Genomic DNA, 25321 nt, shown 5'->3' on the forward strand with positions numbered 1-25321 from the left:
TGACCTCTGTTCGGTTGCGTTAACCTGTGAGGCGGAATGATGCGCTGGCACTCCCTTGAGTGGGAAAGGCTCCTTGTGGTGGTGCCGTCCAGGATTACTGAGGCGAATGATAGAAGTTTTGGCTGCTCATTCCTCCGTACGCTGCATAATCCCATGGTCTCCCCACTTGGTTCCATCCTGGGAATGGGCCAGGAATGCTGAGGCCCCATGGTGCTCTCGGATGCCAGTTAGTGCTGTCAAAGTTCTGCCATGTAGGGTATGGCTGACTGCCATGTCCTTGCTGTCCTTGGTTCCAACCAGAAGACGACGGGGATGGCTCACTGTTCGGTGGACAAGGGTACTCATCAATGCCCGTAGGCCTTTGATAATTGCTCCGGCTGGCCTGCGGCTGCGTGCCTTCAAGAAGGCTCTGGTGTGGTGTATGAGAAGTCGTCGCCCTCTCCAAGTTGTGCTGCTGCGGCCCCAACTCCAGTGCCTCTTCCGCCCTTGTCCCCTTAGTGCGCCCAGCATCTGATGTTGCCTCGCTTGCTTCTGGTTCAGCAGGCATGGTCACCTATTGCTGTGACACCTCTCGACTGGAACCCTGTCTGCCGCGAGCCTTTTTCCGACTGTTCGCCGCTCTTGTTCACTTTTCGTACTGCCTACTCTCTGTATTTGTACTGCCTTCCATATTTCTTTCTTTTGCAGCCGTTGAACGCGCTGCACGTAGTTTGTGTCCTGTTTGTTCTGCCTCTGACAAGGTGCTTGCGGGAGTGTTGGTGGCTGGCTTTTCTTTTATATATCCGCAATTGCCACCAGCCCTCTCTAACCCTTCCGCCCCGTTTTTGTTTTTTTTTATTTGAGCGGGGAGCAGCTCAACTCTAACTGTTGCCCCAGCTGTTTGCTTCATCTCCTATGCTTTTTCGGACTTCCCACCATAGCTAAAATATCTCTTTATTTATTGAAAGTAAGTTTGACTAGTATCCACTTATGGCTTCCCTGTCTGTTTCCCAAAGCTGTATTCCAGCTCACAGCCCCTAGTACTCCAAGAACCAACACTTGACTGGCCACGGCACAGGATCAATTTAATTTTTTTTTTTTTTTAAATTATATGTGCCTGTGGCTAGTTCTATCCGCTCTCTTATTTTGTTTTATTTTTTTTTAATTGGGGATTTGAACTGGCGGCCTGCTGCTGCGGCCCTTTCTCCCTGCTGCCCTGGCTCCCACCGAAGTACTTATTTATTTTTAAATTCCTACCATGTGGCCCCAATTTTTTTTCTTTTTTCCTTGCCGGACTCACACCCTCTGGATCCCTCTCCCCTGAGCTTCCTCAGGCTCCCCTTTAGATTCAAACTCACAGCCCCTGGAGCTCAGAGGACCAATCCCTTACTTCCCCAGCCACCAGCACACAGACAGTTAAACAAAGCAGGTTGCCTTCTCCTGATCCAAGGCTCCCACACCCCCCAACTCCAGCGACCCTCTGTCCCCTTCCCCCGGAGACGCTTGCAAACCTGCATAATCGGACCCGCACTGTTCCCCTCTTTCTCCCCACTTCCCTTTCTTGAATTTACTCCCCTCCAGTCAGCTGGAATCGTGCGACTCGCAAAAGCTGTCTTGGTCGCGTGTCTGGTCTCCGCTGGAGATCCTGATGCTGGTGGTGGCTCCCATTGCTGGCGTGCATTTTGCTGGCACGCGATCAAAAGGGGTTCTCAGGCCTCCGTCACGGCCCTTTAAAAGGCCGATGACATAATTGTCCGGCACCGCCGATGCTCCCTCTAGGCGCTGAAGCCCGGGGCGGGGCTTAGCGCGTCATCGCAGGGGGGGAGGGGGTTTTGTCCCATTCGTAAATTGCGTGCAGATGCTTCCTCCCACGTTACCATGCGCCTCTCCTCCGCCCTCTTCCCGTCATGCCGCCGTCCATTCGTGGGAGGCTGGCACATTGGTTAAGGGTGGGCTCTGGCCAGGAGGCACAGGCCCACCTATTTCCTCTCTCATACATGCACTCATTCTCATTCACACACACGGTCCCTCTCTCTTATACATGCACATGTTCATTCTCACTCATAAGAACATAAGAACATAAGAAAATGCCATGCTGGGTCAGACCAAGGGTCCATCAAGCCCAGTATCCCGTTTCCAACAGAGACCAAACCAGGCCACAAGAACCTGGCACATACTCCCTTCTCTCACACACATGCTCCATCTCACAGACAAATGCTCATGTTTATTCTCATTCACACATGCTCTCACATGGGCCTCTTCTTCTATTTCTTGGAGTCTGAGTGGGAGTGAAGAGTAGGGTCCTGTGGCTGCCTTCTCTCCCAAGCTGCCAGAGTGTTGGGATGTGGTGGTGGCGGCCCCTCGGCATTTTTCAGTCTTCAGCCATCAGTGAGATGGACGCGCTGGGGGCCTTTCGGCCCCTCTTCTTCAGCTACCAGTGGGATGGGTGCACTGGTAGCCCTACTGCCTTCTTCAGTTTTCTTTGGCTGGGGTGCGCTGGCAGCCTATCAGGCCTCTTCTTTTGCTGTGCAGGCTTTCTTCTATCACTGCTCACTTCCCGTAGACCACTTGTTATGGTCTGGTGGACCCCTAGGGGTCCACAAACCACAGGTTGGGAACCACTGCTCTAGTGGAAGGTTTCCTACAGAGACAAGTGTGTCCACAATTTCTGTAGATAAATGAAGATCCTCTATTATTGAGTGCTCAAAATCCAAGTTGTGAGGCCTGAAAGATTGGGATGGTATAATGTACTGTCTTCCTGCATCAACAAGGCAGGCTCTGTTCCCAGATATATGGGAGGACTGCTGGAAAGTTGGACAAAATATTCTCCATGCCAGATGATCTCAAGGAGTCCAGCAAGCAGAGTCCCCTTCCACCTCTATCCCCACGGGACTGTACCTGCATGTTTTCACTCGCACAGATCTCCTGCGAGGATGCTCTCTGCAGCCCCTCCCTCTCTCTTCCCCGGATATCTTCCGGTGGAGCCGTGGTTGCCAACTGTTCTCCAACTCCTTCTCGGCACGGTGGGACAGGCCTGCTTGGAAAGCCAGGGCTCAGCGAAACATCTAGGGTCAAAGGGAACGGTGCACGCCCTACAACCATCTCCTCGGCAACCTAATGCTGCTGCCACGAAGAAACTCCCGATACGAGGCTGGGTGGTCTCCAACGGAGAGGAGCTCACCCCTGCTCCTCTCGCTCTCGCCTTTCTTTTCGTATGGGGCATTTTAGTCGTAGAAATCAAAGGTAGGAAATCCGAATCGAGAGCCCTCCGATGGCATGTCTCCTCAGGCGGCCATCTTGAAAGCCTCCCAGCGCCTTACAATATTTTAATTTGGGGTCACGCGGTCAAGGAGGCGCTAGGGTCGATTGCGTGCACTTAGCGCCTCCTTGACAGGCAGTGCCCCACCGCTGTCCGCGGTTAAGGAAATGAACGCTAAATTTATTGGTGTCCGTTTTCTTAATCGGTGCACAGCCATGGGTTCGGAGAATGGACGCTGGTTAACTAAGCATCTGTTTCCCTGAACCTGACCGCCAGCACTTTAAAAAAAATTTTTTTGAATCTTTCGTTCCTTCCAACTTAATATCGCCACAATATTAAGTCGGAGTAGGTACAGATAAGCAGTATTTTCTGCTTTTCTATACAACTGTTTGGGGTGCTCAGAAATTAATGCTTGCAGGAAGGTTAGAAAAATGGACACTCAATTTTACCGATGTCTGTTTTCCTAACCTGTGGCTGTCAAGCAGGTTCAATAACAGACGCCGGTAAAATTGAGCATCTGTTGTCGGACCCGCTGACAGCCACCTCTACTGCTAATAAGGAGGTATTAGGGACACGCTATTGTTCCCTAGTGCCTCATCAGAGCAACACCTCATTTAAATAGAGACTCGCACATCTCCTTATTAGCGTGACACCACATTTAAACAGAGAATTGCGCACCCAGGAGAGGTGCCTGGGTGTGCTTCGGGAGAGCCGGAGCTCAACACAGAGTGCCAGCTCTCCCGCACCTTTTACAGTATCAGCCTGAAGGGCATGCTAGGCCATTTTCCTATATGGCTCTCCTATTGTGGACGCCCTACCGACAGAGCTCTCAGCAGAGCCTAATAAGATCTTTAGAAGACAATTAAAGGCATTATATTTTAAGGAAGCATAATGTAGCTATTATGTTACTTTGGCATTCTTTAATTTTGTGATTTTATTAATTTTATATTTGTGATTTTATGAAATGTTTGTGTTGCATCCCACACTGGACAGTGGATGGAAGTCACGGGCTATAAAAACTTGCATGCACAGTATTTCACTACTGGAAAAAATCCCATAGATTTTTTCACAATATTTAAAATGTTAAACTGGTATATATTTTATTTACAAAAATTTCTTACTCGCCCAATTGCCAGACATCTGCTTATGCAATTTCATCAGTAGCTTAAGGAGAGTTACATTCAGGTACAGAAGGTATTTCACTGACCCAGAGAGGGCTTACAATCTAACTGGAAGAATCATCAAGCTTAAGTAGGGCTCTAATGCAAATTAAACAGCATATATCACGTGATTTCTGTTGCGACCGTCGCTGCTTGACGCCCTCACTCCGCCCTCTTTACCTCTGTGTCGACTCCCTCCGGGTCTGATGGACAGCTGGCTGCCGCGGCGTCTCCATGCTGTCTCCTTCTGGCATCCCCGGACCGGCTCGACGTTGCAGATCCGCCATGTTGCCTGAAGACCTAGGGCGTGCGCGCACGCTCTGATTGAAGTACCAGCAAGAGCGCAAACCTCAGGGGCGTCCTCCTGAGATGACGTCATCCGCTTCCAATATTTAAAGGTCTCTATTTCGCTAACAAACTGAGTTAGCAAAGACTCGCTTCGGCTGTCCAAGCTACTCTGCCTCGGGGATTGCTTCGGGTACACCTCCCAAGCTACTCTGCCTCCTTGGACTTACCAGAGGTACCAGCTCCTTGGGGGCCTCGCTCTTTTTCTTTCTTTTAGATTACAGATAGGAACCGGTACTCGCTCCTCGAGGGCCCATGTTCCTGGACACTCTGAAGATTCGCTACTGCTTGGAAGCTATCGCTGCTACAAACAATTGTGAATTACCATCCCTCTCTCAGAGCTTTCCCTGGAACCAGGTACTCACTCCTCGAGGGCCTAAACCCTTCCAGCTCCTGCGCTTTTTTGAGACCTTATGTGAGTTTTGTCATCTAGTTCTGTTCATGAATTCTGCCTACTCACTTTCTCAACAGTTTCTCAACAGCTCAGCCATTCTGGATCGCTGTTCCAGTGCCTGAGGGACTACAGCCCTGCCGGGCATATCAGCTCACTACTGCCACCTCTGGTGGTTTCAAAAACCTGTTTAATAAAAGAACTAATGTGTGTCTGTCTCCATACTCAAGCCTAGCCGGTGGGCCCTCTCGGGATATCCTCCTGGGGGCGTGGTCATCTGCCACCGGCCCAGGGATTCACCTACAACTATAATCAGATTCATTGCAAGACGATATGTGAGACACTACGAGATTGCTGACTCCTCCTCCTTTAGGAGCCATTACATCATATTGCTACCTCACAGCTCCATTACAGAGCTTTCCTAACAGATTGCTACTCCTATCTGATTGCTCCTCCCATCAGATAGCGGAACATAACAGAATCCTAACAATTTCGCCCTATTGTGACTATATCGCATGATATTTAGCATAGCCCTGCCGAGATTTCCTCCCCTAATACAATGAGCTGCTTTGCATGGGATTTACATGCATGAATATTGCAATTCTATGCAAAGTAGTTCATGAAAGCAAAATTGCTTACCTGTAATAGGTGTTATCCCAGGACAAGCAGGATGATAGTCCTCACATATGGGTGATTAGCAAGCTTCGGGCTGAGTCACCTTTGTTGTGGACCAACAGCTCACAACTTGTGCAACAACTGGTGCGATGTTGGAAAAAATGAGGCAGCCTGAAATCACAGCAGGTTGGATGTGGAAGGAGTTGGATATTAAACTGGGAACAAGTTCTTTACGACAGATTGGCCGTAGACTGAATCTTGTCGTCCTTCCTTGTCCAAACAGTAATGTGCTGCAAAGGTGTGAAGAGAACTCCAAGTTGCAGCTTTACAGATATCAGCAATAGGCACTGAACGATAGTGTGCTACTGATGTTGACATAGCCCTTACTGAGTGCGCTTTTACTCGCCCCTGGAGAGGAATGCCTGCTTTTTCATAGCAGAATTTGATACAGTCTGCTAGCCAGTTGGAGAGAGTTTGTTTTCCCACTGCAACTCCTGGTTTATTTTTGTCAAAAGAAACGAAGAGTTGGGTGGATTTTCTATGGACTGCAGTGTGGTCCAGGTAAAAAGCCAGCGCACGTTTACAATCTAAGATGTGCAAAACTCTCTCGCCCTGATGAAAGTGTGGTCTTGGAAAGAAAGTAGGCAAGACTACGGATTGATTGAGGTGAAAATCCGTTACCACTTTTGGTAGGAATTTGGGGTGAGTGCGAAGGACCACTCTGTCATGCAGGAACCTTGTGTAGGGTGAGCATGTGACAAGCGCTTGTAACTCACTGACCCTCCTAGCAGAAGTAATGGCTACTAAGAAAAATACTTTCCATGTAAGAAATTTTTCATCACAGGAGTGCAAAGGCTCAAACGGGGATCGCATGAGCCTCGCTAGCACTAAATTTAGGTCCCATTCAGTAACCGGTGGTCGAATGGGAGGCTTAAGGTGGAGTAAACCTCTCATAAACCGACTCACTAGGGGTTGCGCTGTTATCGGTGCATCCCCTTTTCCCTTGTCGTATGCTGCTATGGCACTTAGGTGTACCCACACAGAGGATATCTGGAGACCAGAATCCAAAAGGTGGCACAGGTAGTTCAATAAAGAAGGAGTGGGGAAGGAGAAAGGGTCAAAACCTTTTTGTGTGCACTACTTGGTAAATCTAATCCACTTAGAGTGGTAAGATTTACGTGTGGAAGGCTTTTGTGAAGCTACGAGAACTTTAGAGACTTGAGTTGAAAGATCGAGTGGTTGCAGAATTAAGCTTTCAACATCCAAGCTGTTAGGGCAAGAGTTGGCAGGTTGGGATGATGCAACTTGTCCTGATTCTGAGTTATGAGAGTAGGTGCTGTGCCCAAGCGAATTGGTTCTCTGATCAGGAGGTCGAGGAGTATGGGAAACCATACTTGTCGAGGCCAGTATGGGGCTATGAGGATCATTGACACTCTGTCCTGTTGTAGGTTCATGAGAGTTTTGGATATGAGCAGAATCGTAGGATACGCATATAGAAGTCCTGTGTTCCAGGGGCGAGCAAAGGCATCCCTGGGGAACATTTGTCAATGGCTGTGGAGGGAGCAGAACCTTTCCACTTTGTGATTCAGTTTGGACGCAAAGAGGTCTATGGTTGGGCGACCCAGCGTTGAAAGATTATGCTCGCTACACTGAGATCCAGAGACCATTCGTGGGGATGGAAACGCCGACTGAGATTGTCTGCTAGGACCTTTTGTATGCCTGCCAGATAAGTTGCTCGGAGATGCATGGAGTGCTCGAGAGCCCAGGCCCAAATCTGTACTGCTTCTTGACAGAGCAGATAAGAGCCCGCACCTCCCTGCTTGTTTGTGTACCACATTGCTACTGTGTTGTCTGTATCAGCACAGTCTTGTTTGAGAGGCAGTCTTTGAAGGCATAAAGGGCATACATATCACTCGAAGTTCCAAGAAGTTTATCTGACACTTCATTTCGAGTGTAGTCCACGTACTTGTGTTTGAAGGTTGTTGACGTGAGCTCCCCATCCCAAGTTGGAGGCATCCGTGGTCAAGATGACTTGCGGAGTTGACTGCTGGAATGGTAGACCAGCTTTCAAGGCAGTTTGGTTTGTCCAACAGTGGAGCGAAAGTCGTAATTGGTGGGTGACTTGAACTGTGTATGACAGTGGTTGGAAAACTTGGAACCATTAAGATTTCAAAGTCCAATGAGTTCTTCGCATGGCTAACTTCGCCATAGGGGTAACATGTACTGTAGAGGCCATGTGTCCTAGTAACACTAGAATTTGATGGGCAGAGGCGAACTGGCAGTGGGTTATAGAGTTCGCAAGCGTGCTAGATTGTTGGCACAGTCGTTTGGAAGAAAAGCTTTTGCCACTGTGGTGTCGAGGTCTGCGCCGATGAATGTGAGGAGCTGAGACGGTTCGATGTGGGATTTTTGATAGTCGATTAGAAATCCCAGGGAGTGAAATAGTCTTATTGTGCTTTTTAAGGCAGACAGAGCTCCCTGCCTGGATGGACTCCTGATTAGCCAATCGTCTACGTAAGGAAAAACATGAATGCTGTTTTTTCTTAGATGTGCAGCAGCCACTGCTAGGCATTATGTGAATACTCGAGGTGCAGAGGCGAGTCTAAATGGCAGGACCCGATACCGGTAATGATGTTTTCCCACGACAAATCATAGGTACTTGCGATGTTGTGTGGAAATGGGTATGTGTGCATGGGCGTCTTGATTCAGAGAACAGAGCCAATCTCCCCACTGAAACAAAGGAAGGATGGTTCCCAGGGATACCATCCGGAACTTTTCCTTTTGAAGAAATTTGTTGAGATTGAGGAGGTCTAGGATGGGGCGAAGGCTGCCTGTTTTCTTTGGAATAGGAAGTAGCGGGAAAAGAACCCTTTGCCTTGTTGAGACCAGGGAACTGGTTCGATAGCCCTGGTGGTCCGCAGGGTTGAGAGTTTTAGTTGAAGCTGAGATGTGACGACAGTGCATGTCCAAAGTGGGATGGGTGGAGAATGCGGGGGTATTGTGCTGAATTTGAGACGGTATCCCCGATTCAGTATGGCTAATACTCATTGATCTTTGGTGATGAGACTCCATTGGTTTTTGAAATGATGGAGTTGACCTCCTACAGGTAAGTGGGGCATGGGATTGATGGAGAGGCTTCTGTTCTCTTGCTGTTCTTCAAAACCAGATGCTGGTCCGGTTTGTGGAGGTGGCTGGGTTTTTGCCTACTTTGGTTGGTGTGGATGTCCTCTTTGTGATAAGCGGTAGGGGCGTGCCGAAGAAGTAGGTGGATAGTACCTTCTAGGCCTATAGAAGGGCCTCCTGGTATCCCTTCTGGTGGGTTTTCGCACTGAAGACGGTTGATCCGATGGCAATCTGGAGAGCTGACGGAGTGTCTCGTGGTGATCTTTTAGTTGAGAGACAGTGTCCTGAATCTTTTCTCCGAAGAGAATGTCTCCAGTACATGGGAGATCTGCCAGTCTTTCTTGGACTTCTAACCTGAGGTCCGAGGCCTTGAGCCAAGCCCACCTCCGTGCATGGATTCCAGTGGCTGACAGACGGGCAGATGTTTCAAAGGAGTCATAGGCGGCCCGTACCTCACGCTTGCCGGACTCAAGGCCTTTGGCAATCAGAGTGTTTAGTGACAGCTGCTGTTGTTGAAGAAGGTTATCAGCAATATCTTGAACTTGTTTCCAGAAGTTTCTTTGATATTGCATCATATATATATATATAGCTGGTATGCCGAAATCTTCGACACCAGCATGGATCCTTGAAAAACCTCTCTTCCCAAGCCATCTAAGAATGTCTGTTCTTTTTCTGGTGGAGCAGAAGAGTGTGGTTTTTGCTTCCTAGCCTTTTTCTGAGCCAATTTAACGACCACTGAGTGGTGTGGCAATTGTGGCTTCTGGAAATCTGGGGTATGTTGGACCAGGTATGTCGCATCTCTTCTTCTGTTTACAGCTGGTACAGAGCAAGGATGCTCTCATAATTGATGCTGAAGTTCCAGAAGCATTTCATGAATGGGTATCGCCATCACTTCCTTTGGTGCATCTACAAATTGTAACACTTCAAGAGTCTTGTGTCTTGTTCAGAATGTAATTCAAAGGGAATTATAACTGCCATTTCCTTTATAAAGTTTGCAAAGGACAGGTCCTCAGGAGGGGACTTCCTCCTCTCTTCTGGTGGAGAAGGTTCTGATTCTAGATCTTCGGTATCCGTGTCAGTGTCTACATCCTCCCAAGGACTATAGTGAGGCTGAAAATGTGATCCAGAGGGATCCAAGTTGTCTTTTGGAATAGGATGCTTTATTTTAGAAGCAGAATTCAATGGTTGTCTTGGAATCTGCTTTGGCATCGAAGGAGGCAGAAAAGGCATCGATGGGGAATCGGAAGGCAACGATGGTAATTGATGGCCGGTATCGCCTGATGGACCAGGCTGTGGAGGCATCGATGGACCCGGGAGTGGCATCGAAGGCAATGAAGGTGCATGGGGCTTTTGAAGACTTGATGGCCCTGGTAAGGGATCCAAGTCCCTTCCATCGTCCTCCGATAAGCCTGGAATAGGAATTGAAGGAATCATCGATGGATGTTTAGGCATCGATGGTTGCATTGGGGGAACCATCGATGGAATCGGCATCGGTGCTGGGAAGGCACTAATTAAGGCGTCGATTCTATTTAGAAGAGGTTGAAAAATCGACGGCTCTGGCATCAGTGCCGGTGATTGTACCGGTGCTGGCATTGATGGAGGCTGGAATTTTTGAAAAGCCTCTATGATCGCCTGTTAAACCATGGAAGTCACTTCTTCCCTGGAGACTGGGACTGAATCCACCATCACAGGAGAAGGTAAGACTGGTGCTACTGGCACTTCCACAACAGAGCGTGGTGGCACAGTCTCCGACACCGATCCCAGTGGAGAGCACCTCGGTGTCTCAGGTACAGAGGGGCATGGCAGCTCTAGTACCCGGACCCGCTTTGTCATCGGCTTGATGTCCTTCGTTGCCGATGCGGATACCATTTCTCCCGATGGAACGGAGACAGAAAGGTGTCGATGGCATCTCTTTTCACGATGCTCCCTAGTGGATACCGATGAAGACGCTATTGAAGATTCGGATGGGGCCAGTGACTGACGGTCATCGGCCTTTTTCTTTCCTCGATGTTTTACATCAGAGGGTGATGATTTCTTCGGTGACTATGTCGAAGATGACGATGGAGTGATCTTTTTAAACAGCTCCTCCATTTTATCCAAATGGGCATGCCTGCCCTTCAGCGTCATTTGGGCGCAGGTAATACATGCGCAGACATCGTGGCCTGATCCTAGGCATAAAACGCAAACGTCATGCGGGTCGGTTATCAACACTGTTTGGGTACAATTTGAACATTTTTTGAATCCAGAGGCCATGGTAAAAAACGGGCTGGGTAACTGTCAGTGGCTTGTGCGTACAGAGTAAAAGGTAACCGGAATAGACTGAAAACTGACTCAAAAAAGTACTCACCGAACAGTATGTCAAAGGGAGACCAGAGTAGATAATTTTGTGACTGAAAAGTTATATTTTCCGTGAGGAAAAAATGTGAGGAAAACTCACAGAGCTCCTATTACGCGAGGTTTACAGCAACGCGGGAAAAAAAAAAAAGACTGAAGGGAGACCCCTTTGGCTGAGGGAATCATGGCATGCTGGGCATGCTCAGTGTGCCAGTCAAAAGTTTCTAGAAACTTTGACAGAAGTTTTCTGTGTCAGGGCTCCATCGAGGATGTCACCCATATGTGAGGACTATCATCCTGCTTGTCCTGGGATAAAAGGCAACATGGTGTGTATACAAATTAACATGAATGACTTAGAAAGTTGTCAGCCACATTAAATTTATCTATTCCTCCTGAGGAAACAGTAATCTAATATGGGTCCCAAGGCTCCTGCATGAGACTTAGAGAGCCTAACAACCAAATGTAATGTGTAAAAAAAAAAAAAAAAAAAAAAGTCATGTAGTCACATGACAGCTTCCCCCAAACAACCCCCCCCCCCCCGAATCTCCAAACAGGCCATGGTGCCCAAATTCCTCCCTATGTCCCCACTCCAAAGAAATGTGGCATTCATTACCCTCAATCTGGACCCAACCTCCCCCCATCCAAACCCCCAAAATCATAAAAGACCTCGCTAGTCTAAGGTGGGACCCCCCCTCCCGTTGACCCACCATATATGAAAAAAGCAACAATTTCTAATGAGGGGGGGCAGTGTGGCCCCTGTACTAGAAACCAATGCTTTTTTCAAATTTGATGGGTCTGAGGGGGAGGTAGGTCCCACTATAGACCAACAAGGTATTTTATGGATTTTCGGGGTGAGGAGGGATGAATGCCACATTTCTTTGGAATAGGGGACGGCAGGGAATTTTGTTATCATGGCCTATTTGGAGATTGAGGGGTAGGAGGGGGGAGCTGGCATAGCAAGACTACATGAGAAATGTTTTTGACATTTGCTTGGTTTTTTTTTTTTGGGGGGGGTGTTAGGTTTGAATACCCCCCCCCCCCCGCACAATTTGTAGACTTTAGGCCCTTTAGGGTGATGGCTGCCATTGTGTGTAAGGGTACAATGCCGCATTGTTTTGCCCTGCGGTGTTTCGCTGCGAGACTAAACATTGTAGTGATACTGCTGCAATATTTTTTTTGAGGCAGAGGCCCACTATCACGGCAACACTCACCCCCACCCCTTTCAATAGTGGGACCCCCCCCCCAAAAACACATCACAGCTTAGTGCATCTAGCTTTTAAGTTTGTACCTGAAGCAAGAGAGGGTGAAGTAACTTGCCCAAGATCACAAGAGGTGTCAGTGGGATTTGAACCCTGACTTCCCTGGTTATCAGCTTGCTGCTCTTACCATTAGGCTACTTCAGTTTGTATATTTCACCTCCCAATATACACAATGTGTGTATGTATATTTGCTGAATGACTTCCAGATAACTTCAGCAATCCAAAATACTTCTTAGTACTTAAATGAAATATATTCAAGTAACATTGGCTGCTAAAGAAAATGGTGGCAATGGCTCTGCAGAGGGGATATTTCTCATAGAAACACATCCTGCAGGCGGCAATGTGGAAAGTGGGCAAAAGGACCAAGTACAATAGGATGAAAGCAATCGTATTTTCAAAAAACTTTGGCTGCCTTTGTAAGTAACCTGCATTCTGTTCTTGTGTATCTTGTGAACCAGCAGTTTCATTTTCAGATAATTCCTCAACACTCCGAGGGGACTTCTCAACAGTATTTCCTTCTGAAGTAATATCGGACCTTGATTCTAAAAACATAAGGATAAGAAAGATATGACAAAACAGATGATAAAACCAAAGATATTTCAAACTCTGAAGTTTTGTTTATGTATTAAAAGGCGCCTTTTGACACCTATGAAAAAATATCTTTTGAGGAAAAACAATAAATTGCCTTGTTACATACAATTGAAAACCTGTACAACTGTTTTCTTAAAACAGTTTATCAGTATGGAGAAACAGGAGTTTTGCATGCTCTGTGGTTTAGTGTTCTACCTATGACTTTTGCTCAGAGAGCTCATTGTTATGACTGTCGCTGCCCGACGTCTACACTCCGTCCCCTCCTTACCTCTCTCGCGACTCCTCCTGCGGTTGACGGACGTTTGGCTGCCGCGGCGTCTGCCTGCCATCCTCTCTGGCGTCCCCAGACCGGCTTGGCCGCTGCCTCCCGCCATGCTGTTCAGCTACCTGCGCGGCAATGCTTCAAATACCTTCAGTGGCGCGAACCTCAGGGGCGTCCCCCTGTGATGGCGTCATGCATCCAGGATAAAAAAGGCCTACGCGATTGCTAGCTAATCGTGTTAGCAAAGGTTTCCTAACGGATGGGATTCGCTCTCCGTATCTTGCAACTCTGCCTCCTTTGGACCTACTCTATTTGGGGTACCCGCTCCTCGGGGGCCTCTCTCACTTTCTTATCTTTCAGGTCGCAGTCTGGAACCGGTACTCACTCCTCGAGGGCCCATGTTCCTGGGCTCGCTACTTGGACTCCACTTCTGCCAGGAAGACACCGCTGCCTATAACATCTGTGAGTTACCATCTCTATCTCTCAGAGCTATTCCCTAGAACCAGGTACTCGCTCCTCGAGGGCCTGCCTTTACTCCAGCTCCTGTGCTCCACACCGAGAGACCGCTGCCTGAGTACATTACCAACGAGGCTCTATTCCTGAACTCTGCATATCCTGCTACTACTCACAATATCAGGTCTCTCTATTACAGCACAGCCATTGTGGGATCGCTGTTCCAGAGCCTGAGGAACTACAAGCCCAAGCGGGCTACCTTCCAGCTCACTGCTGCCACCTCTGGTGGTTCACCAATCTTGTATAATAAAAGAACTAGTGTGTGTGTGTGTCTCCTACGCTGAACCTGACCTGTGGCCCCTCACGTGACTTCCCCCCATGGGCGTGGTCATCTGCCACAGGTCCAGGGATCCACCCAAAACCCTTACAAATAATAACAGATTGCTAACTCCATGGATTTGGCACAGCTCAATGCCCTGCAGGCCATACCGGGTTTGGCCCTGCGCTTTCGGAGCAGCAAGACGCTTTGGAGAAACTCACTTCAGCGTTTCATCAGCTGCACGCACAGAAGACCCAAGGCACTGCTTCCAGCAATGAAGGTCAGTTACAGGAGGTAACTTTAAAGACTGCTGTACTACTGGTGGCTCCAGTTTGTTTCTCGGGAGAGATTCAGAACACCAGGGGCTTTTTAAACCAGTGCTGCATGCATTTTGTTCTACAGCCTTCTCAGTTCCCTACAGCGTTTTCCAAGACTACTTACATCCTTTCTTATCTGGATGGAAGGGCCTTGTCTTGGGCGTCTACCCTGTGGGAATGCAAGGATCCTATATTGCAGGACATTGATGGATTTCTGGACTTATTTAAATCTGTTTCGATGATCCTGCTCGAGTTACCGTTGCTGGCTTTGCTTTGGTGGACCTGAAGCAAGGCAACAGACCATTGGCTGATTTTGCGATACAGTTTAAAACTCTTGCTACAGAACTCTGCTGGGACCCTAAATGCCTGAAGACCCTTTACTTCAGAGGCCTGGATACCTGTTTAAAAGACGAGCTGGCCGCTCTCGAAACACCTGACTCGCTGGATGAACTAGTGGCTTTGGCCACTCGGATCGATCACCGGCTTCGTAACAAGGTGAAGGAACTCTGGCCTAATAGAATACCTGGGTTGAAACAGGCTAATGCTAAACCTGCACCTCGGATGATTCCAGTAATTCCTGCTGCCAGTGAAGATGAACCGATGCAACTTGGTCACGGGCATTTGACTTCCAAAGAGAGAAGACTTCGGAAGAGGCGCGGTCTTTGTATTTACTGTGGTCACAGTCTGGCCACGATGTCCCTACATGCCTTATTCGTCCGGGAAATGGACGGGCCTAAGTCCTGCAGGAGGACTGTTCTTAGGCCTCACTTCGCCCTCTCCTCCACTCTCTCTCCCAGTCTCCTTGACCTGCGGACCCGTCCACGGTTCAAACTCTTGCCCTGGTGGATTCAGGGGCAGGAGGCAACTTTATTCTCCGACGTTTAGTGGAACACCTGAGGATTCCCCTCGTCAGTTTGAAAGTTCCACTACTTCTATCCTCCATCCATGGAGAGCCCTTACAGGGCGACGTGACTTGCCAAACCTTACCAGTGACTCTCCGCACAGGAGCTCTCCATACGGAATCGCTTCCCTTCTTTGTGTTGGAAAAGGCCATGCACCCTATTGTCCTGGGGTTACCCTGGTTGGAAGCGCACCAACCCCAATTTGACTGGGCATCCTTGGAACTCTCCTGCTGGGGCCCAGAGTGTCATGGGAGGTGCCTTAAAGAGATTGCTCCTGTCATCTGCATGCCTACGACTCCGGCAATGCCAGGACTGCCGCCCCAATACGCATCCTATGGGGATGTGTTCTCCAAAGAAGCGGCTGACATTCTTCCTCCGCATAGGTCCTATGACTGTCCCATAAGACAAACCCAATACTGAACCTCCTAAAGGACGTGTCTATCCTCTCTCAGCAATTGATAACAAGGCAATGTCCGAATACATTGAAGAGAACCTTCAAAAGAGGTTTATCAGACCATCGAAGTCTCTAGCCGGTGCAGGCTTTTTCTTTGTGGGGAAGAAGGACGGTACCCTACATCCATGTATCGATTACCGAGGTCTGAACGAGATCACGATTAAAGACCGTTACCCCTTGCCTTTAATCTCGGAGCTGTCTGACCGGCTTCAAGGGGCCGAAACTCGACCTGAAGGGGGCCTACAACTTAGTTCACATTCGTAGTGGCGACGAATGGAAAACTGCCTTCAACACTCGAGATGGCCACTTCGAGTACTTAGTGATGCCCTTCGGCCTGTGCAACGCACCCGCCATATTTCAGAACATGAACAACATCTTGCGGGATCTGCTGTACAAGAGTGTTGTGGTCTACCTGGATAATATCCTAATCTCCCAGGACCTGCCCACTCACATTGAAGATGTCAAACAGGTACTCCACCGACTCCATGAACACCGGCTTTACGCCAAACTTTCTAAGTGCGAATTCCACAAAGACTCTGTGCCTTTCCTCGGCTACATTGTGTCTAAAGAAGGCTTCCAGATGGATCCTCACAAACTTGAGAGTATCAAAATTTGGTCCCAACCTCCCATCCTGAAGGCCCTGAGAAGATTCCTGGGGTTCACCAACTATTATAGAAGCTTCATAAAGAACTACTCTTCTTTAACAGTACCCTTGACCGCTATGACCCACAAGGCTGCCAACGCATCAAAATGGTCTGCGGAGGCCATTTCCGTGCTCGAGAATCTGAAGACTGCCTTCTCCATGGAACCATGCTTGTGGCATCCTGACCCCAACAAGCCCTTTATCGTTGAAGTTGATGCTTCAGATGTTGGCGTGGGGGCCGTATTGAGCCAGACAGGAGACTCAAAAGCCTTACGTCCCTGTTCCTTCTTCTCATGACGATTCTCCCCGGCCAAGAAGAACTATGGGATCGGCGATAAAGAGCTCTTGGCAATAAAACTTGCATTCGAGGAATGGCGGCCTTGGCTCGAAGGCACTCAACATCAAATAACCGTATTCATGGACCACAAAAATCTAGAGTATCTCCGCCACGCACATCGTCTTAACCACAGACAAGCCAGATGGTCCTTATTTTTTAATCGTTTCGACTTTGTGCTTAAGTATCGCCCCAGAGACAGAAATACCAGAGCAGACGCCTTGTCACGCTCCTTTCTCTCGGAGGATGTGCCCGAAGAACCTCAGCACATAATTGATCCGAAGAAAGTCATCTTGGCGACTACCCATTCTGTGCCCGCTGGTAAGACCATTTTTCCAAAACACCTCAGGAAGAAGGTGCTCTTTTGGGCGCACGATTCAAAGCTGGCTGGCCATCCTAATCAACGCCATACCCTGCTCAAAATACAGAAGTTGTATTGGTGGCCTACGATCAAGAAGGATACCTATTCCTATGTGGCATCCTGTACAAATTGTGCCAAGAACAAACCCGCTTCTGGTCAACCGTGGGGTCTGCTGCAACCTCTGCTAGTTCCGGAACAGCCCTGGTCACACATCGCTTCTGATTTTGTAGTCGATTTACCGCCTTCCGGAGGAATGAATACCATCTGGGTAACAGTTGATCACTTCAGCAAGATGGCCCACTTCGTAGCACTTCCTGGCTTACCCTCAGCCTTGGAGCTTGCGAAGCTCTTCATATCGCATATATTTCACCTTCACGGCCTACCTAGTCACAGTCTCTGACCGTGGTTCACAATTCACGGCACGATTCTGGAGGGCCTTTTGCAAGTTATTTGACATCTCTCTAGACTACACTTCAGCCTACCATCTGCAATCAAATGGCCAGACAGAACGGATGAATAGAACTTTGAAGCAGTTCATTCGTGCCTAAGTCAGTTACAGTCAGAATAACTGGGCCGAACTGCTACCATGGGCTGAATTTGCCATCAACTCATCCAGCAACATCAACTGGATCAACACCTTTTGAAGTGGTATATGGATGTTCTCCAACACCGCCACTTCCACTGAAGCTCTCAGTGACATCCCCAGCAGCTCAAGCTACTGCTGATGAAATCCATAATTTGTAGGTTCAGACAAAGGACATGCTGAATAAAGCGAGTGACCGTGCTAAGAATTACTATGACGCTCACCATTCTCAAGCGCCAGTCTTCAAACCCTGGAGATAAAGTCTGGTTATCTACCAAACACCTCAGACTGAAGCTACCCTCCACTCGGTTGCTCCTCACCACGTTGGACCATTTCCAATCCTCCGACGTCTTGGCAACATCACCTATAGTCTGAAGCTACCACCCGGATTCAACATCCATAACGCCTTCCACGTTTCATTCTTAAAACCGCTCATTCTCAGCGAGTTTACTTCCAAGACTCAGGTACCACCTGTTATCAATGCAGAAGACGACCTAGAATACAAGGTTGAAGAGATACTTGATGTCTGAAGACGAGGCAATGCACTTGAATACCTTCTGTCATGGGAAGAAAACTCTTGGGAGCCTCAGGCCAACATCCTTGACAAAGAGATGCTCCGTCAGTTTCCCCTTGCGCATCCTTCTAAACCGAAGATTGGTACCCGAAGAGGAGACCGCCCTTAGAAAGGGGATACTGTTACGACTGTTGCTGCCCATCTCCACTCCGCCCTCCTTACCTCTCTGGCGACTCCTCCTACGGTTGACGGTCGTTTGGCTGCTGCGGCGTCTGCCTGCCGTCCTCTCCGGTGTCCACGGACCGGCTTGGGCGCTGCCTCCCGCCATGCTGTTCAGCTGCCTTAGGGTACGCGCACCGCGCAGCCCTGTTTCAAGTACCTTCAGTGGCCAGAACCTCAGGGGCGTCCCCCTGTGATGACGTCATGCATCGAGGATACAAATGGCCTACGCAATTGCTAGCTAATCGAGTTAGCAAAGGTTTCCTAACGGATGGGATTCACTCTCCTTACCTTGCAACTCTGCCTCCTTTGGACCTACTCTATTTGGGGTACCCGCTTGTCGGGGGCCTCTATCTCTTTCTTATCTTTCAGGTCGCAGTCTGGAACCGGTACTCGCTCCTCGAGGGCCCATGTTCCTGGGCTCGCTACTTGGACTCCACTTCTGCCAGGAAGACATCGCTGCCTATAACATCTGTGAGTTACCATCTCTATCTCTCAGAGCTATTCCCTGGAACCAGGTACTCGCTTCCTCGAGGGCCTGCATTTACTCCAGCTCCTGTGCTCCACACTGAGAGACTGCTGCATGAGTACATTACCAACGAGGCTCTATTCCTGAACTCTGCATATCCTGCTACTACTCACAATATCAGTTCTCTCTATTACAGCACAGCCATTGTGGGATCGCTGTTCCAGAGCCTGAGGGACTACAAGCCCAACTGGGCTACTTTCCAGCTCACTACTGCCACCTCTGGTGGTTCACCAATCTTGTATAATAAAAGAGCTAGTGTGTGTGTGTGTCTCCTACGCTGAGCCTGACCTGTGGCCCCTCACGGGACTTCCCCCCGTGGGCGTGGTCATCTGCCACAGGTCCAGGGATCCACCCAAAACCCTTACAAATAATAACACTCATTTACTCTGTGCTGACCTGCAGATGGTGTTTGATCTCTGCACTGTAGTTCAAGCAGAGGTTTTGGATGCTGGCTTGTCTCAGAACGAGGCTTAGCTATATCTCCCATCACCTCATAGGAAATGTAAGACTGAAATATCTTGTAGTGCTATTGGCCAGAAAACCATTACTAATCAGGCAGCCACTGGTCAGGGAGTGATTGTTGGCACTTTGTGCCCTGATTGGCCCTGCAGACAGAACAAGCCCTGAAAGTTCTAGAACTCTCTAGTCTTGGCTGGGAGTACAGAGTACTCTGTGCAGAGGCCCTGTTCAGCTCATGTCGACAGCCATTTTTTTCTGACCTCCCCCCAGGCACTAGAAGTAGCAGAAAGTGTTTAATTAGCTTTTACTGTGTAATCCTCATTTTACCTGCTCCTATTTGCATATTACATCATTTTTCTGTTCGCTATTCTTACTTTTTGTTAATAAACTTATTTTGTTTCTTAGCTCATTCTGTCTTGGACTGATTACAGATCCTGGTATTGTGTGAATTTGGTCTGTAGGTTTATTTCTAGGAACTGTGTGACCCTTGGTATTCTGGGGTTCCAGTATCCCTAGAAACCACCAGGTGATAGCTTGAGGGAAGAGAACTTCCCCAGAAACAAGCAGAAACCCACTTGGAAGGTGGGAGGTTGCCAGTGCTGGATCAGTGTGCAGGTGCAGGCCTGCCTGGGTAGTGCTTTGCAGAACCCTTTGAGTAGCCACAGGGTTACACAGAGTGGATGTTAGAGATAATGCTGGGGTGTAAAATAACTAGTCACACAAGCCAGATGCGACCATGCTTGACATAAGATACTCTCTTTCAGAGCTTTCTAGAAAGGCCTAAACACCTTACTGCTCATGCACAGAGGGTCCTGTCCTACTGCAGTCTCGCAGCTCCCCGCAGTTCTACTATACAGCTTTGACTGTGGGATAAGAACAACTGAGGAGAAGAAATGGGAGGGACTGAGATTTAATTGCTGTCAGAGAACATCTGTTCTAAGAAACCAATTTCACTTTCTCTGAAGACATGCAGTTAATGGTCTTACAGTAATAGGAATCCTGGCCAAGAGCTGTCTTCAACAAAAACTGCACTATGTAAGAAACTTCCCGTAAATGGGGCTGTCCATACACAGCAGGATGAAATAGCCATGACATATAGAGAGGAGACATCCGTCAACATAGAATAAACCCTTCTCTCTAGCTCAGTTAAATTTTTTTTTTTTTTTTTAAACTACTGAGCATGTACAGAGTTCCTTTGTGCTTGCTGCCTCATGAGCCCCTTCAGTCAATTGTAGAGCTTAGCTTTTGCTAGGAGGTGGGTGGGTATTAAGCATGGCTAATTCATCCTACTGTCTATGGAGAACCATGTTTATTGTAAATAAACTTGCTTTTTCTGCTGACAAACAGGGCTGAATTAGCCACAATATGTGTTGTGTTCCAAGTTGATGGTTGCAGCAGAACATTTATTGAAAAAGCAACCTAGCTCAATCCCCATGGGGAGTGGACTAAGTGAACAGGCTGTAAAACTGCTTGCCCAAAGTTACTGTCACTCTTCAGATTGTCTAGACAGAAATAGGAAGTGAATATGTGAACCAATGACTAAGCTAAACCTTTGCAGATATCTTTAATGAAATAAGCTCTTAGGTGAAGAAAAGTAGCCATGGCTCTTACTTGAACTTTCACAGAGAGTCTGATTTGGACACCAGCCAGAGCATAACAATGAGTGATACAATCAGCTAACCAACTGGACAGTATGCACATAGCAACAGCCATTCCCTGTCTATTAGGATCATAGAAGACAAAAGATGAGAAGCCTGACAACATGGCTGAGTTCTCCTCAAAAATAGTTCAAGTTCATTTTAAAATCAAGTGGATGGAGGACATTCTCCTCTCTATATGCATCTGGTTTTAGAAATGTTACAAAACCATGGCTCAATTTAAATGAAATGCCAAAACCACTTTTGGCTTAAACTTTGGATGAGTTTATAGCACCACTGTGTTATGGAAAAACAAACTGCAAATATGGAACGTAATGAACCAACACTTGCAGCTTGATTAGAAATACCACTTTCCATATAAAACTTTAAGGAAGTTAAGTCCAATGGCTTGTAGGAAAATTAGTTCTTACCTATTAATTTTTGTTCCTGTAGTACCACGAATCAGTCCAGACCATGGGTTAAGCCTCCTATCCAGCAGATGGAGACAGACCAAAACTGAAAGGGTATCCTATATCAGCACAGAGCCTACCCTGCAGCCCTTCAGTATAACCATTGTCAAAGCAGAAAACAACAAACATGAGTAGGATCAAGCAAGTAACCAAAAGGCCCAATTGAGCAACTCAATAACATTGTAAAGAACATGATATAACTAAACGCTCTTGCATATACTTGGTTCTCAAATAACCAAGGCTTCCGGTGTAATCGTCCAGTGTTCAGTAGAAAATTAAGTATCGAGTTCTGAGAATCTGCAATAACAAGCTTCGAGTGAACAATAAGAAAAAGAAACAGGGAAGGGCGTCTGGACTGATGCGTGGTACTACAGGAAAGAACTCATTTTCCTTTCCCTGTAGTACCCAGATCAGTCCATACCGTGGGGTGTACCAACGCTTCCCTAACCCGGGTGGGACCGAGACAGCCCCGCTCGAAGCACTTGCCGCCCAAAGGAACCAAAAACCGGTGTCTGCACATCCAGACGGTAGTGTCGAGCAAAAGTATGCAGGGACCTCCATGTGGTGGCCCTGCAAATCTCTTGCGGAGAAACAGATTGGCTCTCCGCCCAGGAAGTAGCTTGAGAACGCAACGAATGAGCCTTTAGGCCCTCAGGAACTGCCCAACCTTGGCAAAGATAGGCCGAGGAAATCTCTAGATTCAACCACCGCGCAATAGTAGTCTTAGAAGCCGGTTTTCCCCGATTGGGACAACTCCAGAGGACAAAAAGATGATCTGAGACCCGAAAGTCATTGGTGACCTGGAGATACCGGAGTAGAACTATTTTGACATCAAGTCTACGAAGATCGCCTCCAGCGGTGCCCGCAATCTCCTCTGGGGAGAACGCTGGAAGCTCCACCGACTGGTTGACATTGAAAGTGGAGACAACCTTCGGCAAGAAGGAAGGCACCGTCTTGAGGGAAACTCCTGAATCGGAAAAATGCAAAAAAGGTTCCAGACAGGCAATGCTTGAATCTCAGAAACACGCCGAGCGGAAGAAAGAGAGACTAGAAAGACTGTCTTGAGTATGAGGTCCTTTCACGTAGCCCGATGGAGAGGTTCAAATGGGGCAATGCAGAGAGCCCAGAGGACAAGATTAAGACTCCATGATGGACAAGTAGTGCGAGCGGACGGACGCAGGTGTTTGACTCCCTTCAGGAACCAAACCACATCCGGGTGGCCCGCTAAAGGATGACCCTCGACCCGTCCAAGGAGAGAGCCGAGAGCGGAAACTTGGACGTGCAGGGAACTGAAGGAAGGGCCCTTGGAGAGACCCTTCTGTAGAAAAGAAAGAACCAACAAGACCGGGGCGGAGCGTGCTGAGACGCCCGACTCCGCACAGTCTCAAAGACCTTCCAAACGTGCACATAAGCTAGAGAAGTCGACTGCTTCCGAGCTCGCAGCAAAGTGGAGATAACCTCCTCCTTATAGTCCTTATGCCTCAGGCGTCTCCGTTCAAAAGCCAGGCCACTAGACAGAAGAGATCGGCCTGGTCGAAAAATACAGGCCCCTGCCAAAGTAGACGAGGAAGATGGCCTAGCCGGAGAGGTCCATCGGTCGCCAGGTTGACGATATCCGCGAACCATGGTCTGCTAGGCCATTCGGGTGCTACCAGAACCACTGGCCCTCGTTGTTATTCTATTCTTCGGAGAACTTTTCCCACCAGAGGCCATGGAGGGAACACGTACAGAAGGACGTCCGTGGGCCAAGGAAGAGCCAGAGCATCCATGCCCTCCGAACCGTGCTCTCTCCAGCGGCTGAAGAACCGATTGGCCTTGGCATTGTGCAAGGTCATCATGAGGTCCAGGTGAGGGGGACCCCCACCTGTCGACGATCAGATCCATGGCTTCTTCCGAGAGTTCCCACTCTCCCGGATCGAGACTGACGACTGAGGAAATCAGTCTGAACATTCTCCTTGTTTGCTATGTGGGAGGCCGCCAGGCAATCCAGATGCCGTTCCGCCCAGTCGAAGAGACGGCTGGCTTCTAGGGCCACCAGGCGACTGCGAGTGCCCCCCCGACGGTTGATGTAAGCCACGGTAGTGGAGTTGTCGGAAAGAACCCTCACCGTTTTGCCACGTATCAGGGGCAGAAACTCCTTCAGAGCCAGACGCACCGCCCAGGCCTCCAACCGATTGATGTGCCAACGAGCCTGAACCGGTGACCAGATCCCGAGTGGACCAGGACTGGCAGACTGCACCCCAGCCCATGAGACTGGCGTCCGTGGTTACTATCGTCCACTGTGGAGATTGGAGATGCATTCCTCGGAGAAGATGAGGAAGCGAAAGCCACCACTGCAAGGCGGTGACGGTAGAGGCTGAAAGAGGGAGGACTATGTGAAACTGTTCCGACACCGGCTGCCAATGGGATAGCAAAGCTCTCTGTAACGGTCACATATGAGCAAATGCCCAGGGAACAAGGTCAATGGTGGAAGCCATGGAACCCAAGACCTGAAGGCAGTCCCAGGCCGTCGGAAGAGGCAGCTCCAGCAGATTCCGAACTTGGTCGATCAACTTGAGAGCCCGCGCACGAGGTAGGAACACCTTGCCTATCCGGGTATCGAAGTGGGCTCCCAGGAACTCTAACACGTGGGAGGGCTGAAGCTTGCTTTTGGGAAAATTCACTATCCAGCAGAGAGATGCGAGGAGGGTTAGAACCCGATCCACTGCCTGTCTGCAAACAGCCTCCCAACTTGGCCCTTACGAGCCAGTCATCCAGATAGGGGAGGACTAAGACTCCTTCTCGGCGGAGGGCCGCCGCCACCACCACCATGACCTTGGTGAAGGTGCGTGGTGCGGTAGCGAGGCCAAAAGGCAGCGCCTGAAACTGAAAATCCCAGTTGAGGGTGTGGAAGCGAAGATACTTCTGGTAATCTCTGTGAATCGGAATATGAAGTATGCCTCTGTCAAATCTAGAGAGGAGAGGAACTCTCCAGGGTGAACCACTGCGATGACCGCTCTCAAGGTTTCCATGTGAAAATGTGGAATCTTGAGGGCCCGGTTGACCCTCTTGAGGTCTAAGATCGGCCAAAAAGCCCCATCCTTCTTGGGAACCACGAAGTAAATAGAATACTGGCCTGCACCGAGCTCCTCCTTCGGAACCGGGACAACTGCGCCCAAATTCAGTAGCCTGGCGAGGGTTTGCTCACCGCCTCCCGCTTGAGACGACCGCATGGGGAGAATACAAAGAGGTCCGGTAGATCGCGAACAAATTCTAAGGTGTGACCGTCCCGGACAATGTCGAGGACCCACTGGTCAGACGTAATTTTGACCCATTCCTCAAAGAACAGGGAGAGACGACCGCCCAGAAAAGGGACCGAGGAATGGGTCAACCGAACTTCATTGTGTGGCGGGCTTTGGGGTGGCGCGCTGAGACTAACAGTCACGGAAGGAGCGACGCCCACGAAAGGGCTGAGACCAAGATTGAGACTGGGAAGAATAACCCCTAGAGGAGCCACCTCATCCGCGGGGCGTATACCTCCTCTGTCCCCGAAAGCGAGGACGGGAGGGTGTAAAGGATCGAGATTGTTTCGGATGGTCCTCCGGTAGCTTATGAACTTTGTTTTCCCCCAAGGAATTAATAAGCTGCTCAAGGTCCTCTCCAAAAAGTAGCTTACCTTTGAAGGGAAACGTGCCCATCCGTGCCTTGGAGGACTGGTCAGCCGACCAATTGCGCAGCCAGAGGAGCTGTCTAGCGGAGACCGCCGAGACCATCGCCTTCGCCTAGATGCAGAGGTGGTCGTAGAGTGCATCAGCCCCATATGCTATGAC

General features: G+C 48.9%; 1 protein-coding gene across 1 annotated transcript in view; it reads right to left on the bottom strand.

Moving 5' to 3' along the window:
• Positions 1-25321, bottom strand: part of TDRD6 (tudor domain containing 6) — a 408994-nt gene that overhangs the window by 81344 nt on the left and 302329 nt on the right. The window contains 1 exon segment of the mRNA XM_029596059.1: positions 12891-13007. Within this exon segment, the coding sequence (XP_029451919.1) occupies positions 12891-13007 (117 nt within the window).

The sequence above is a fragment of the Rhinatrema bivittatum genome, chromosome 3, assembly GCF_901001135.1.
Source record: "Rhinatrema bivittatum chromosome 3, aRhiBiv1.1, whole genome shotgun sequence".
NCBI classification, from domain to species: domain Eukaryota; kingdom Metazoa; phylum Chordata; class Amphibia; order Gymnophiona; family Rhinatrematidae; genus Rhinatrema; species Rhinatrema bivittatum.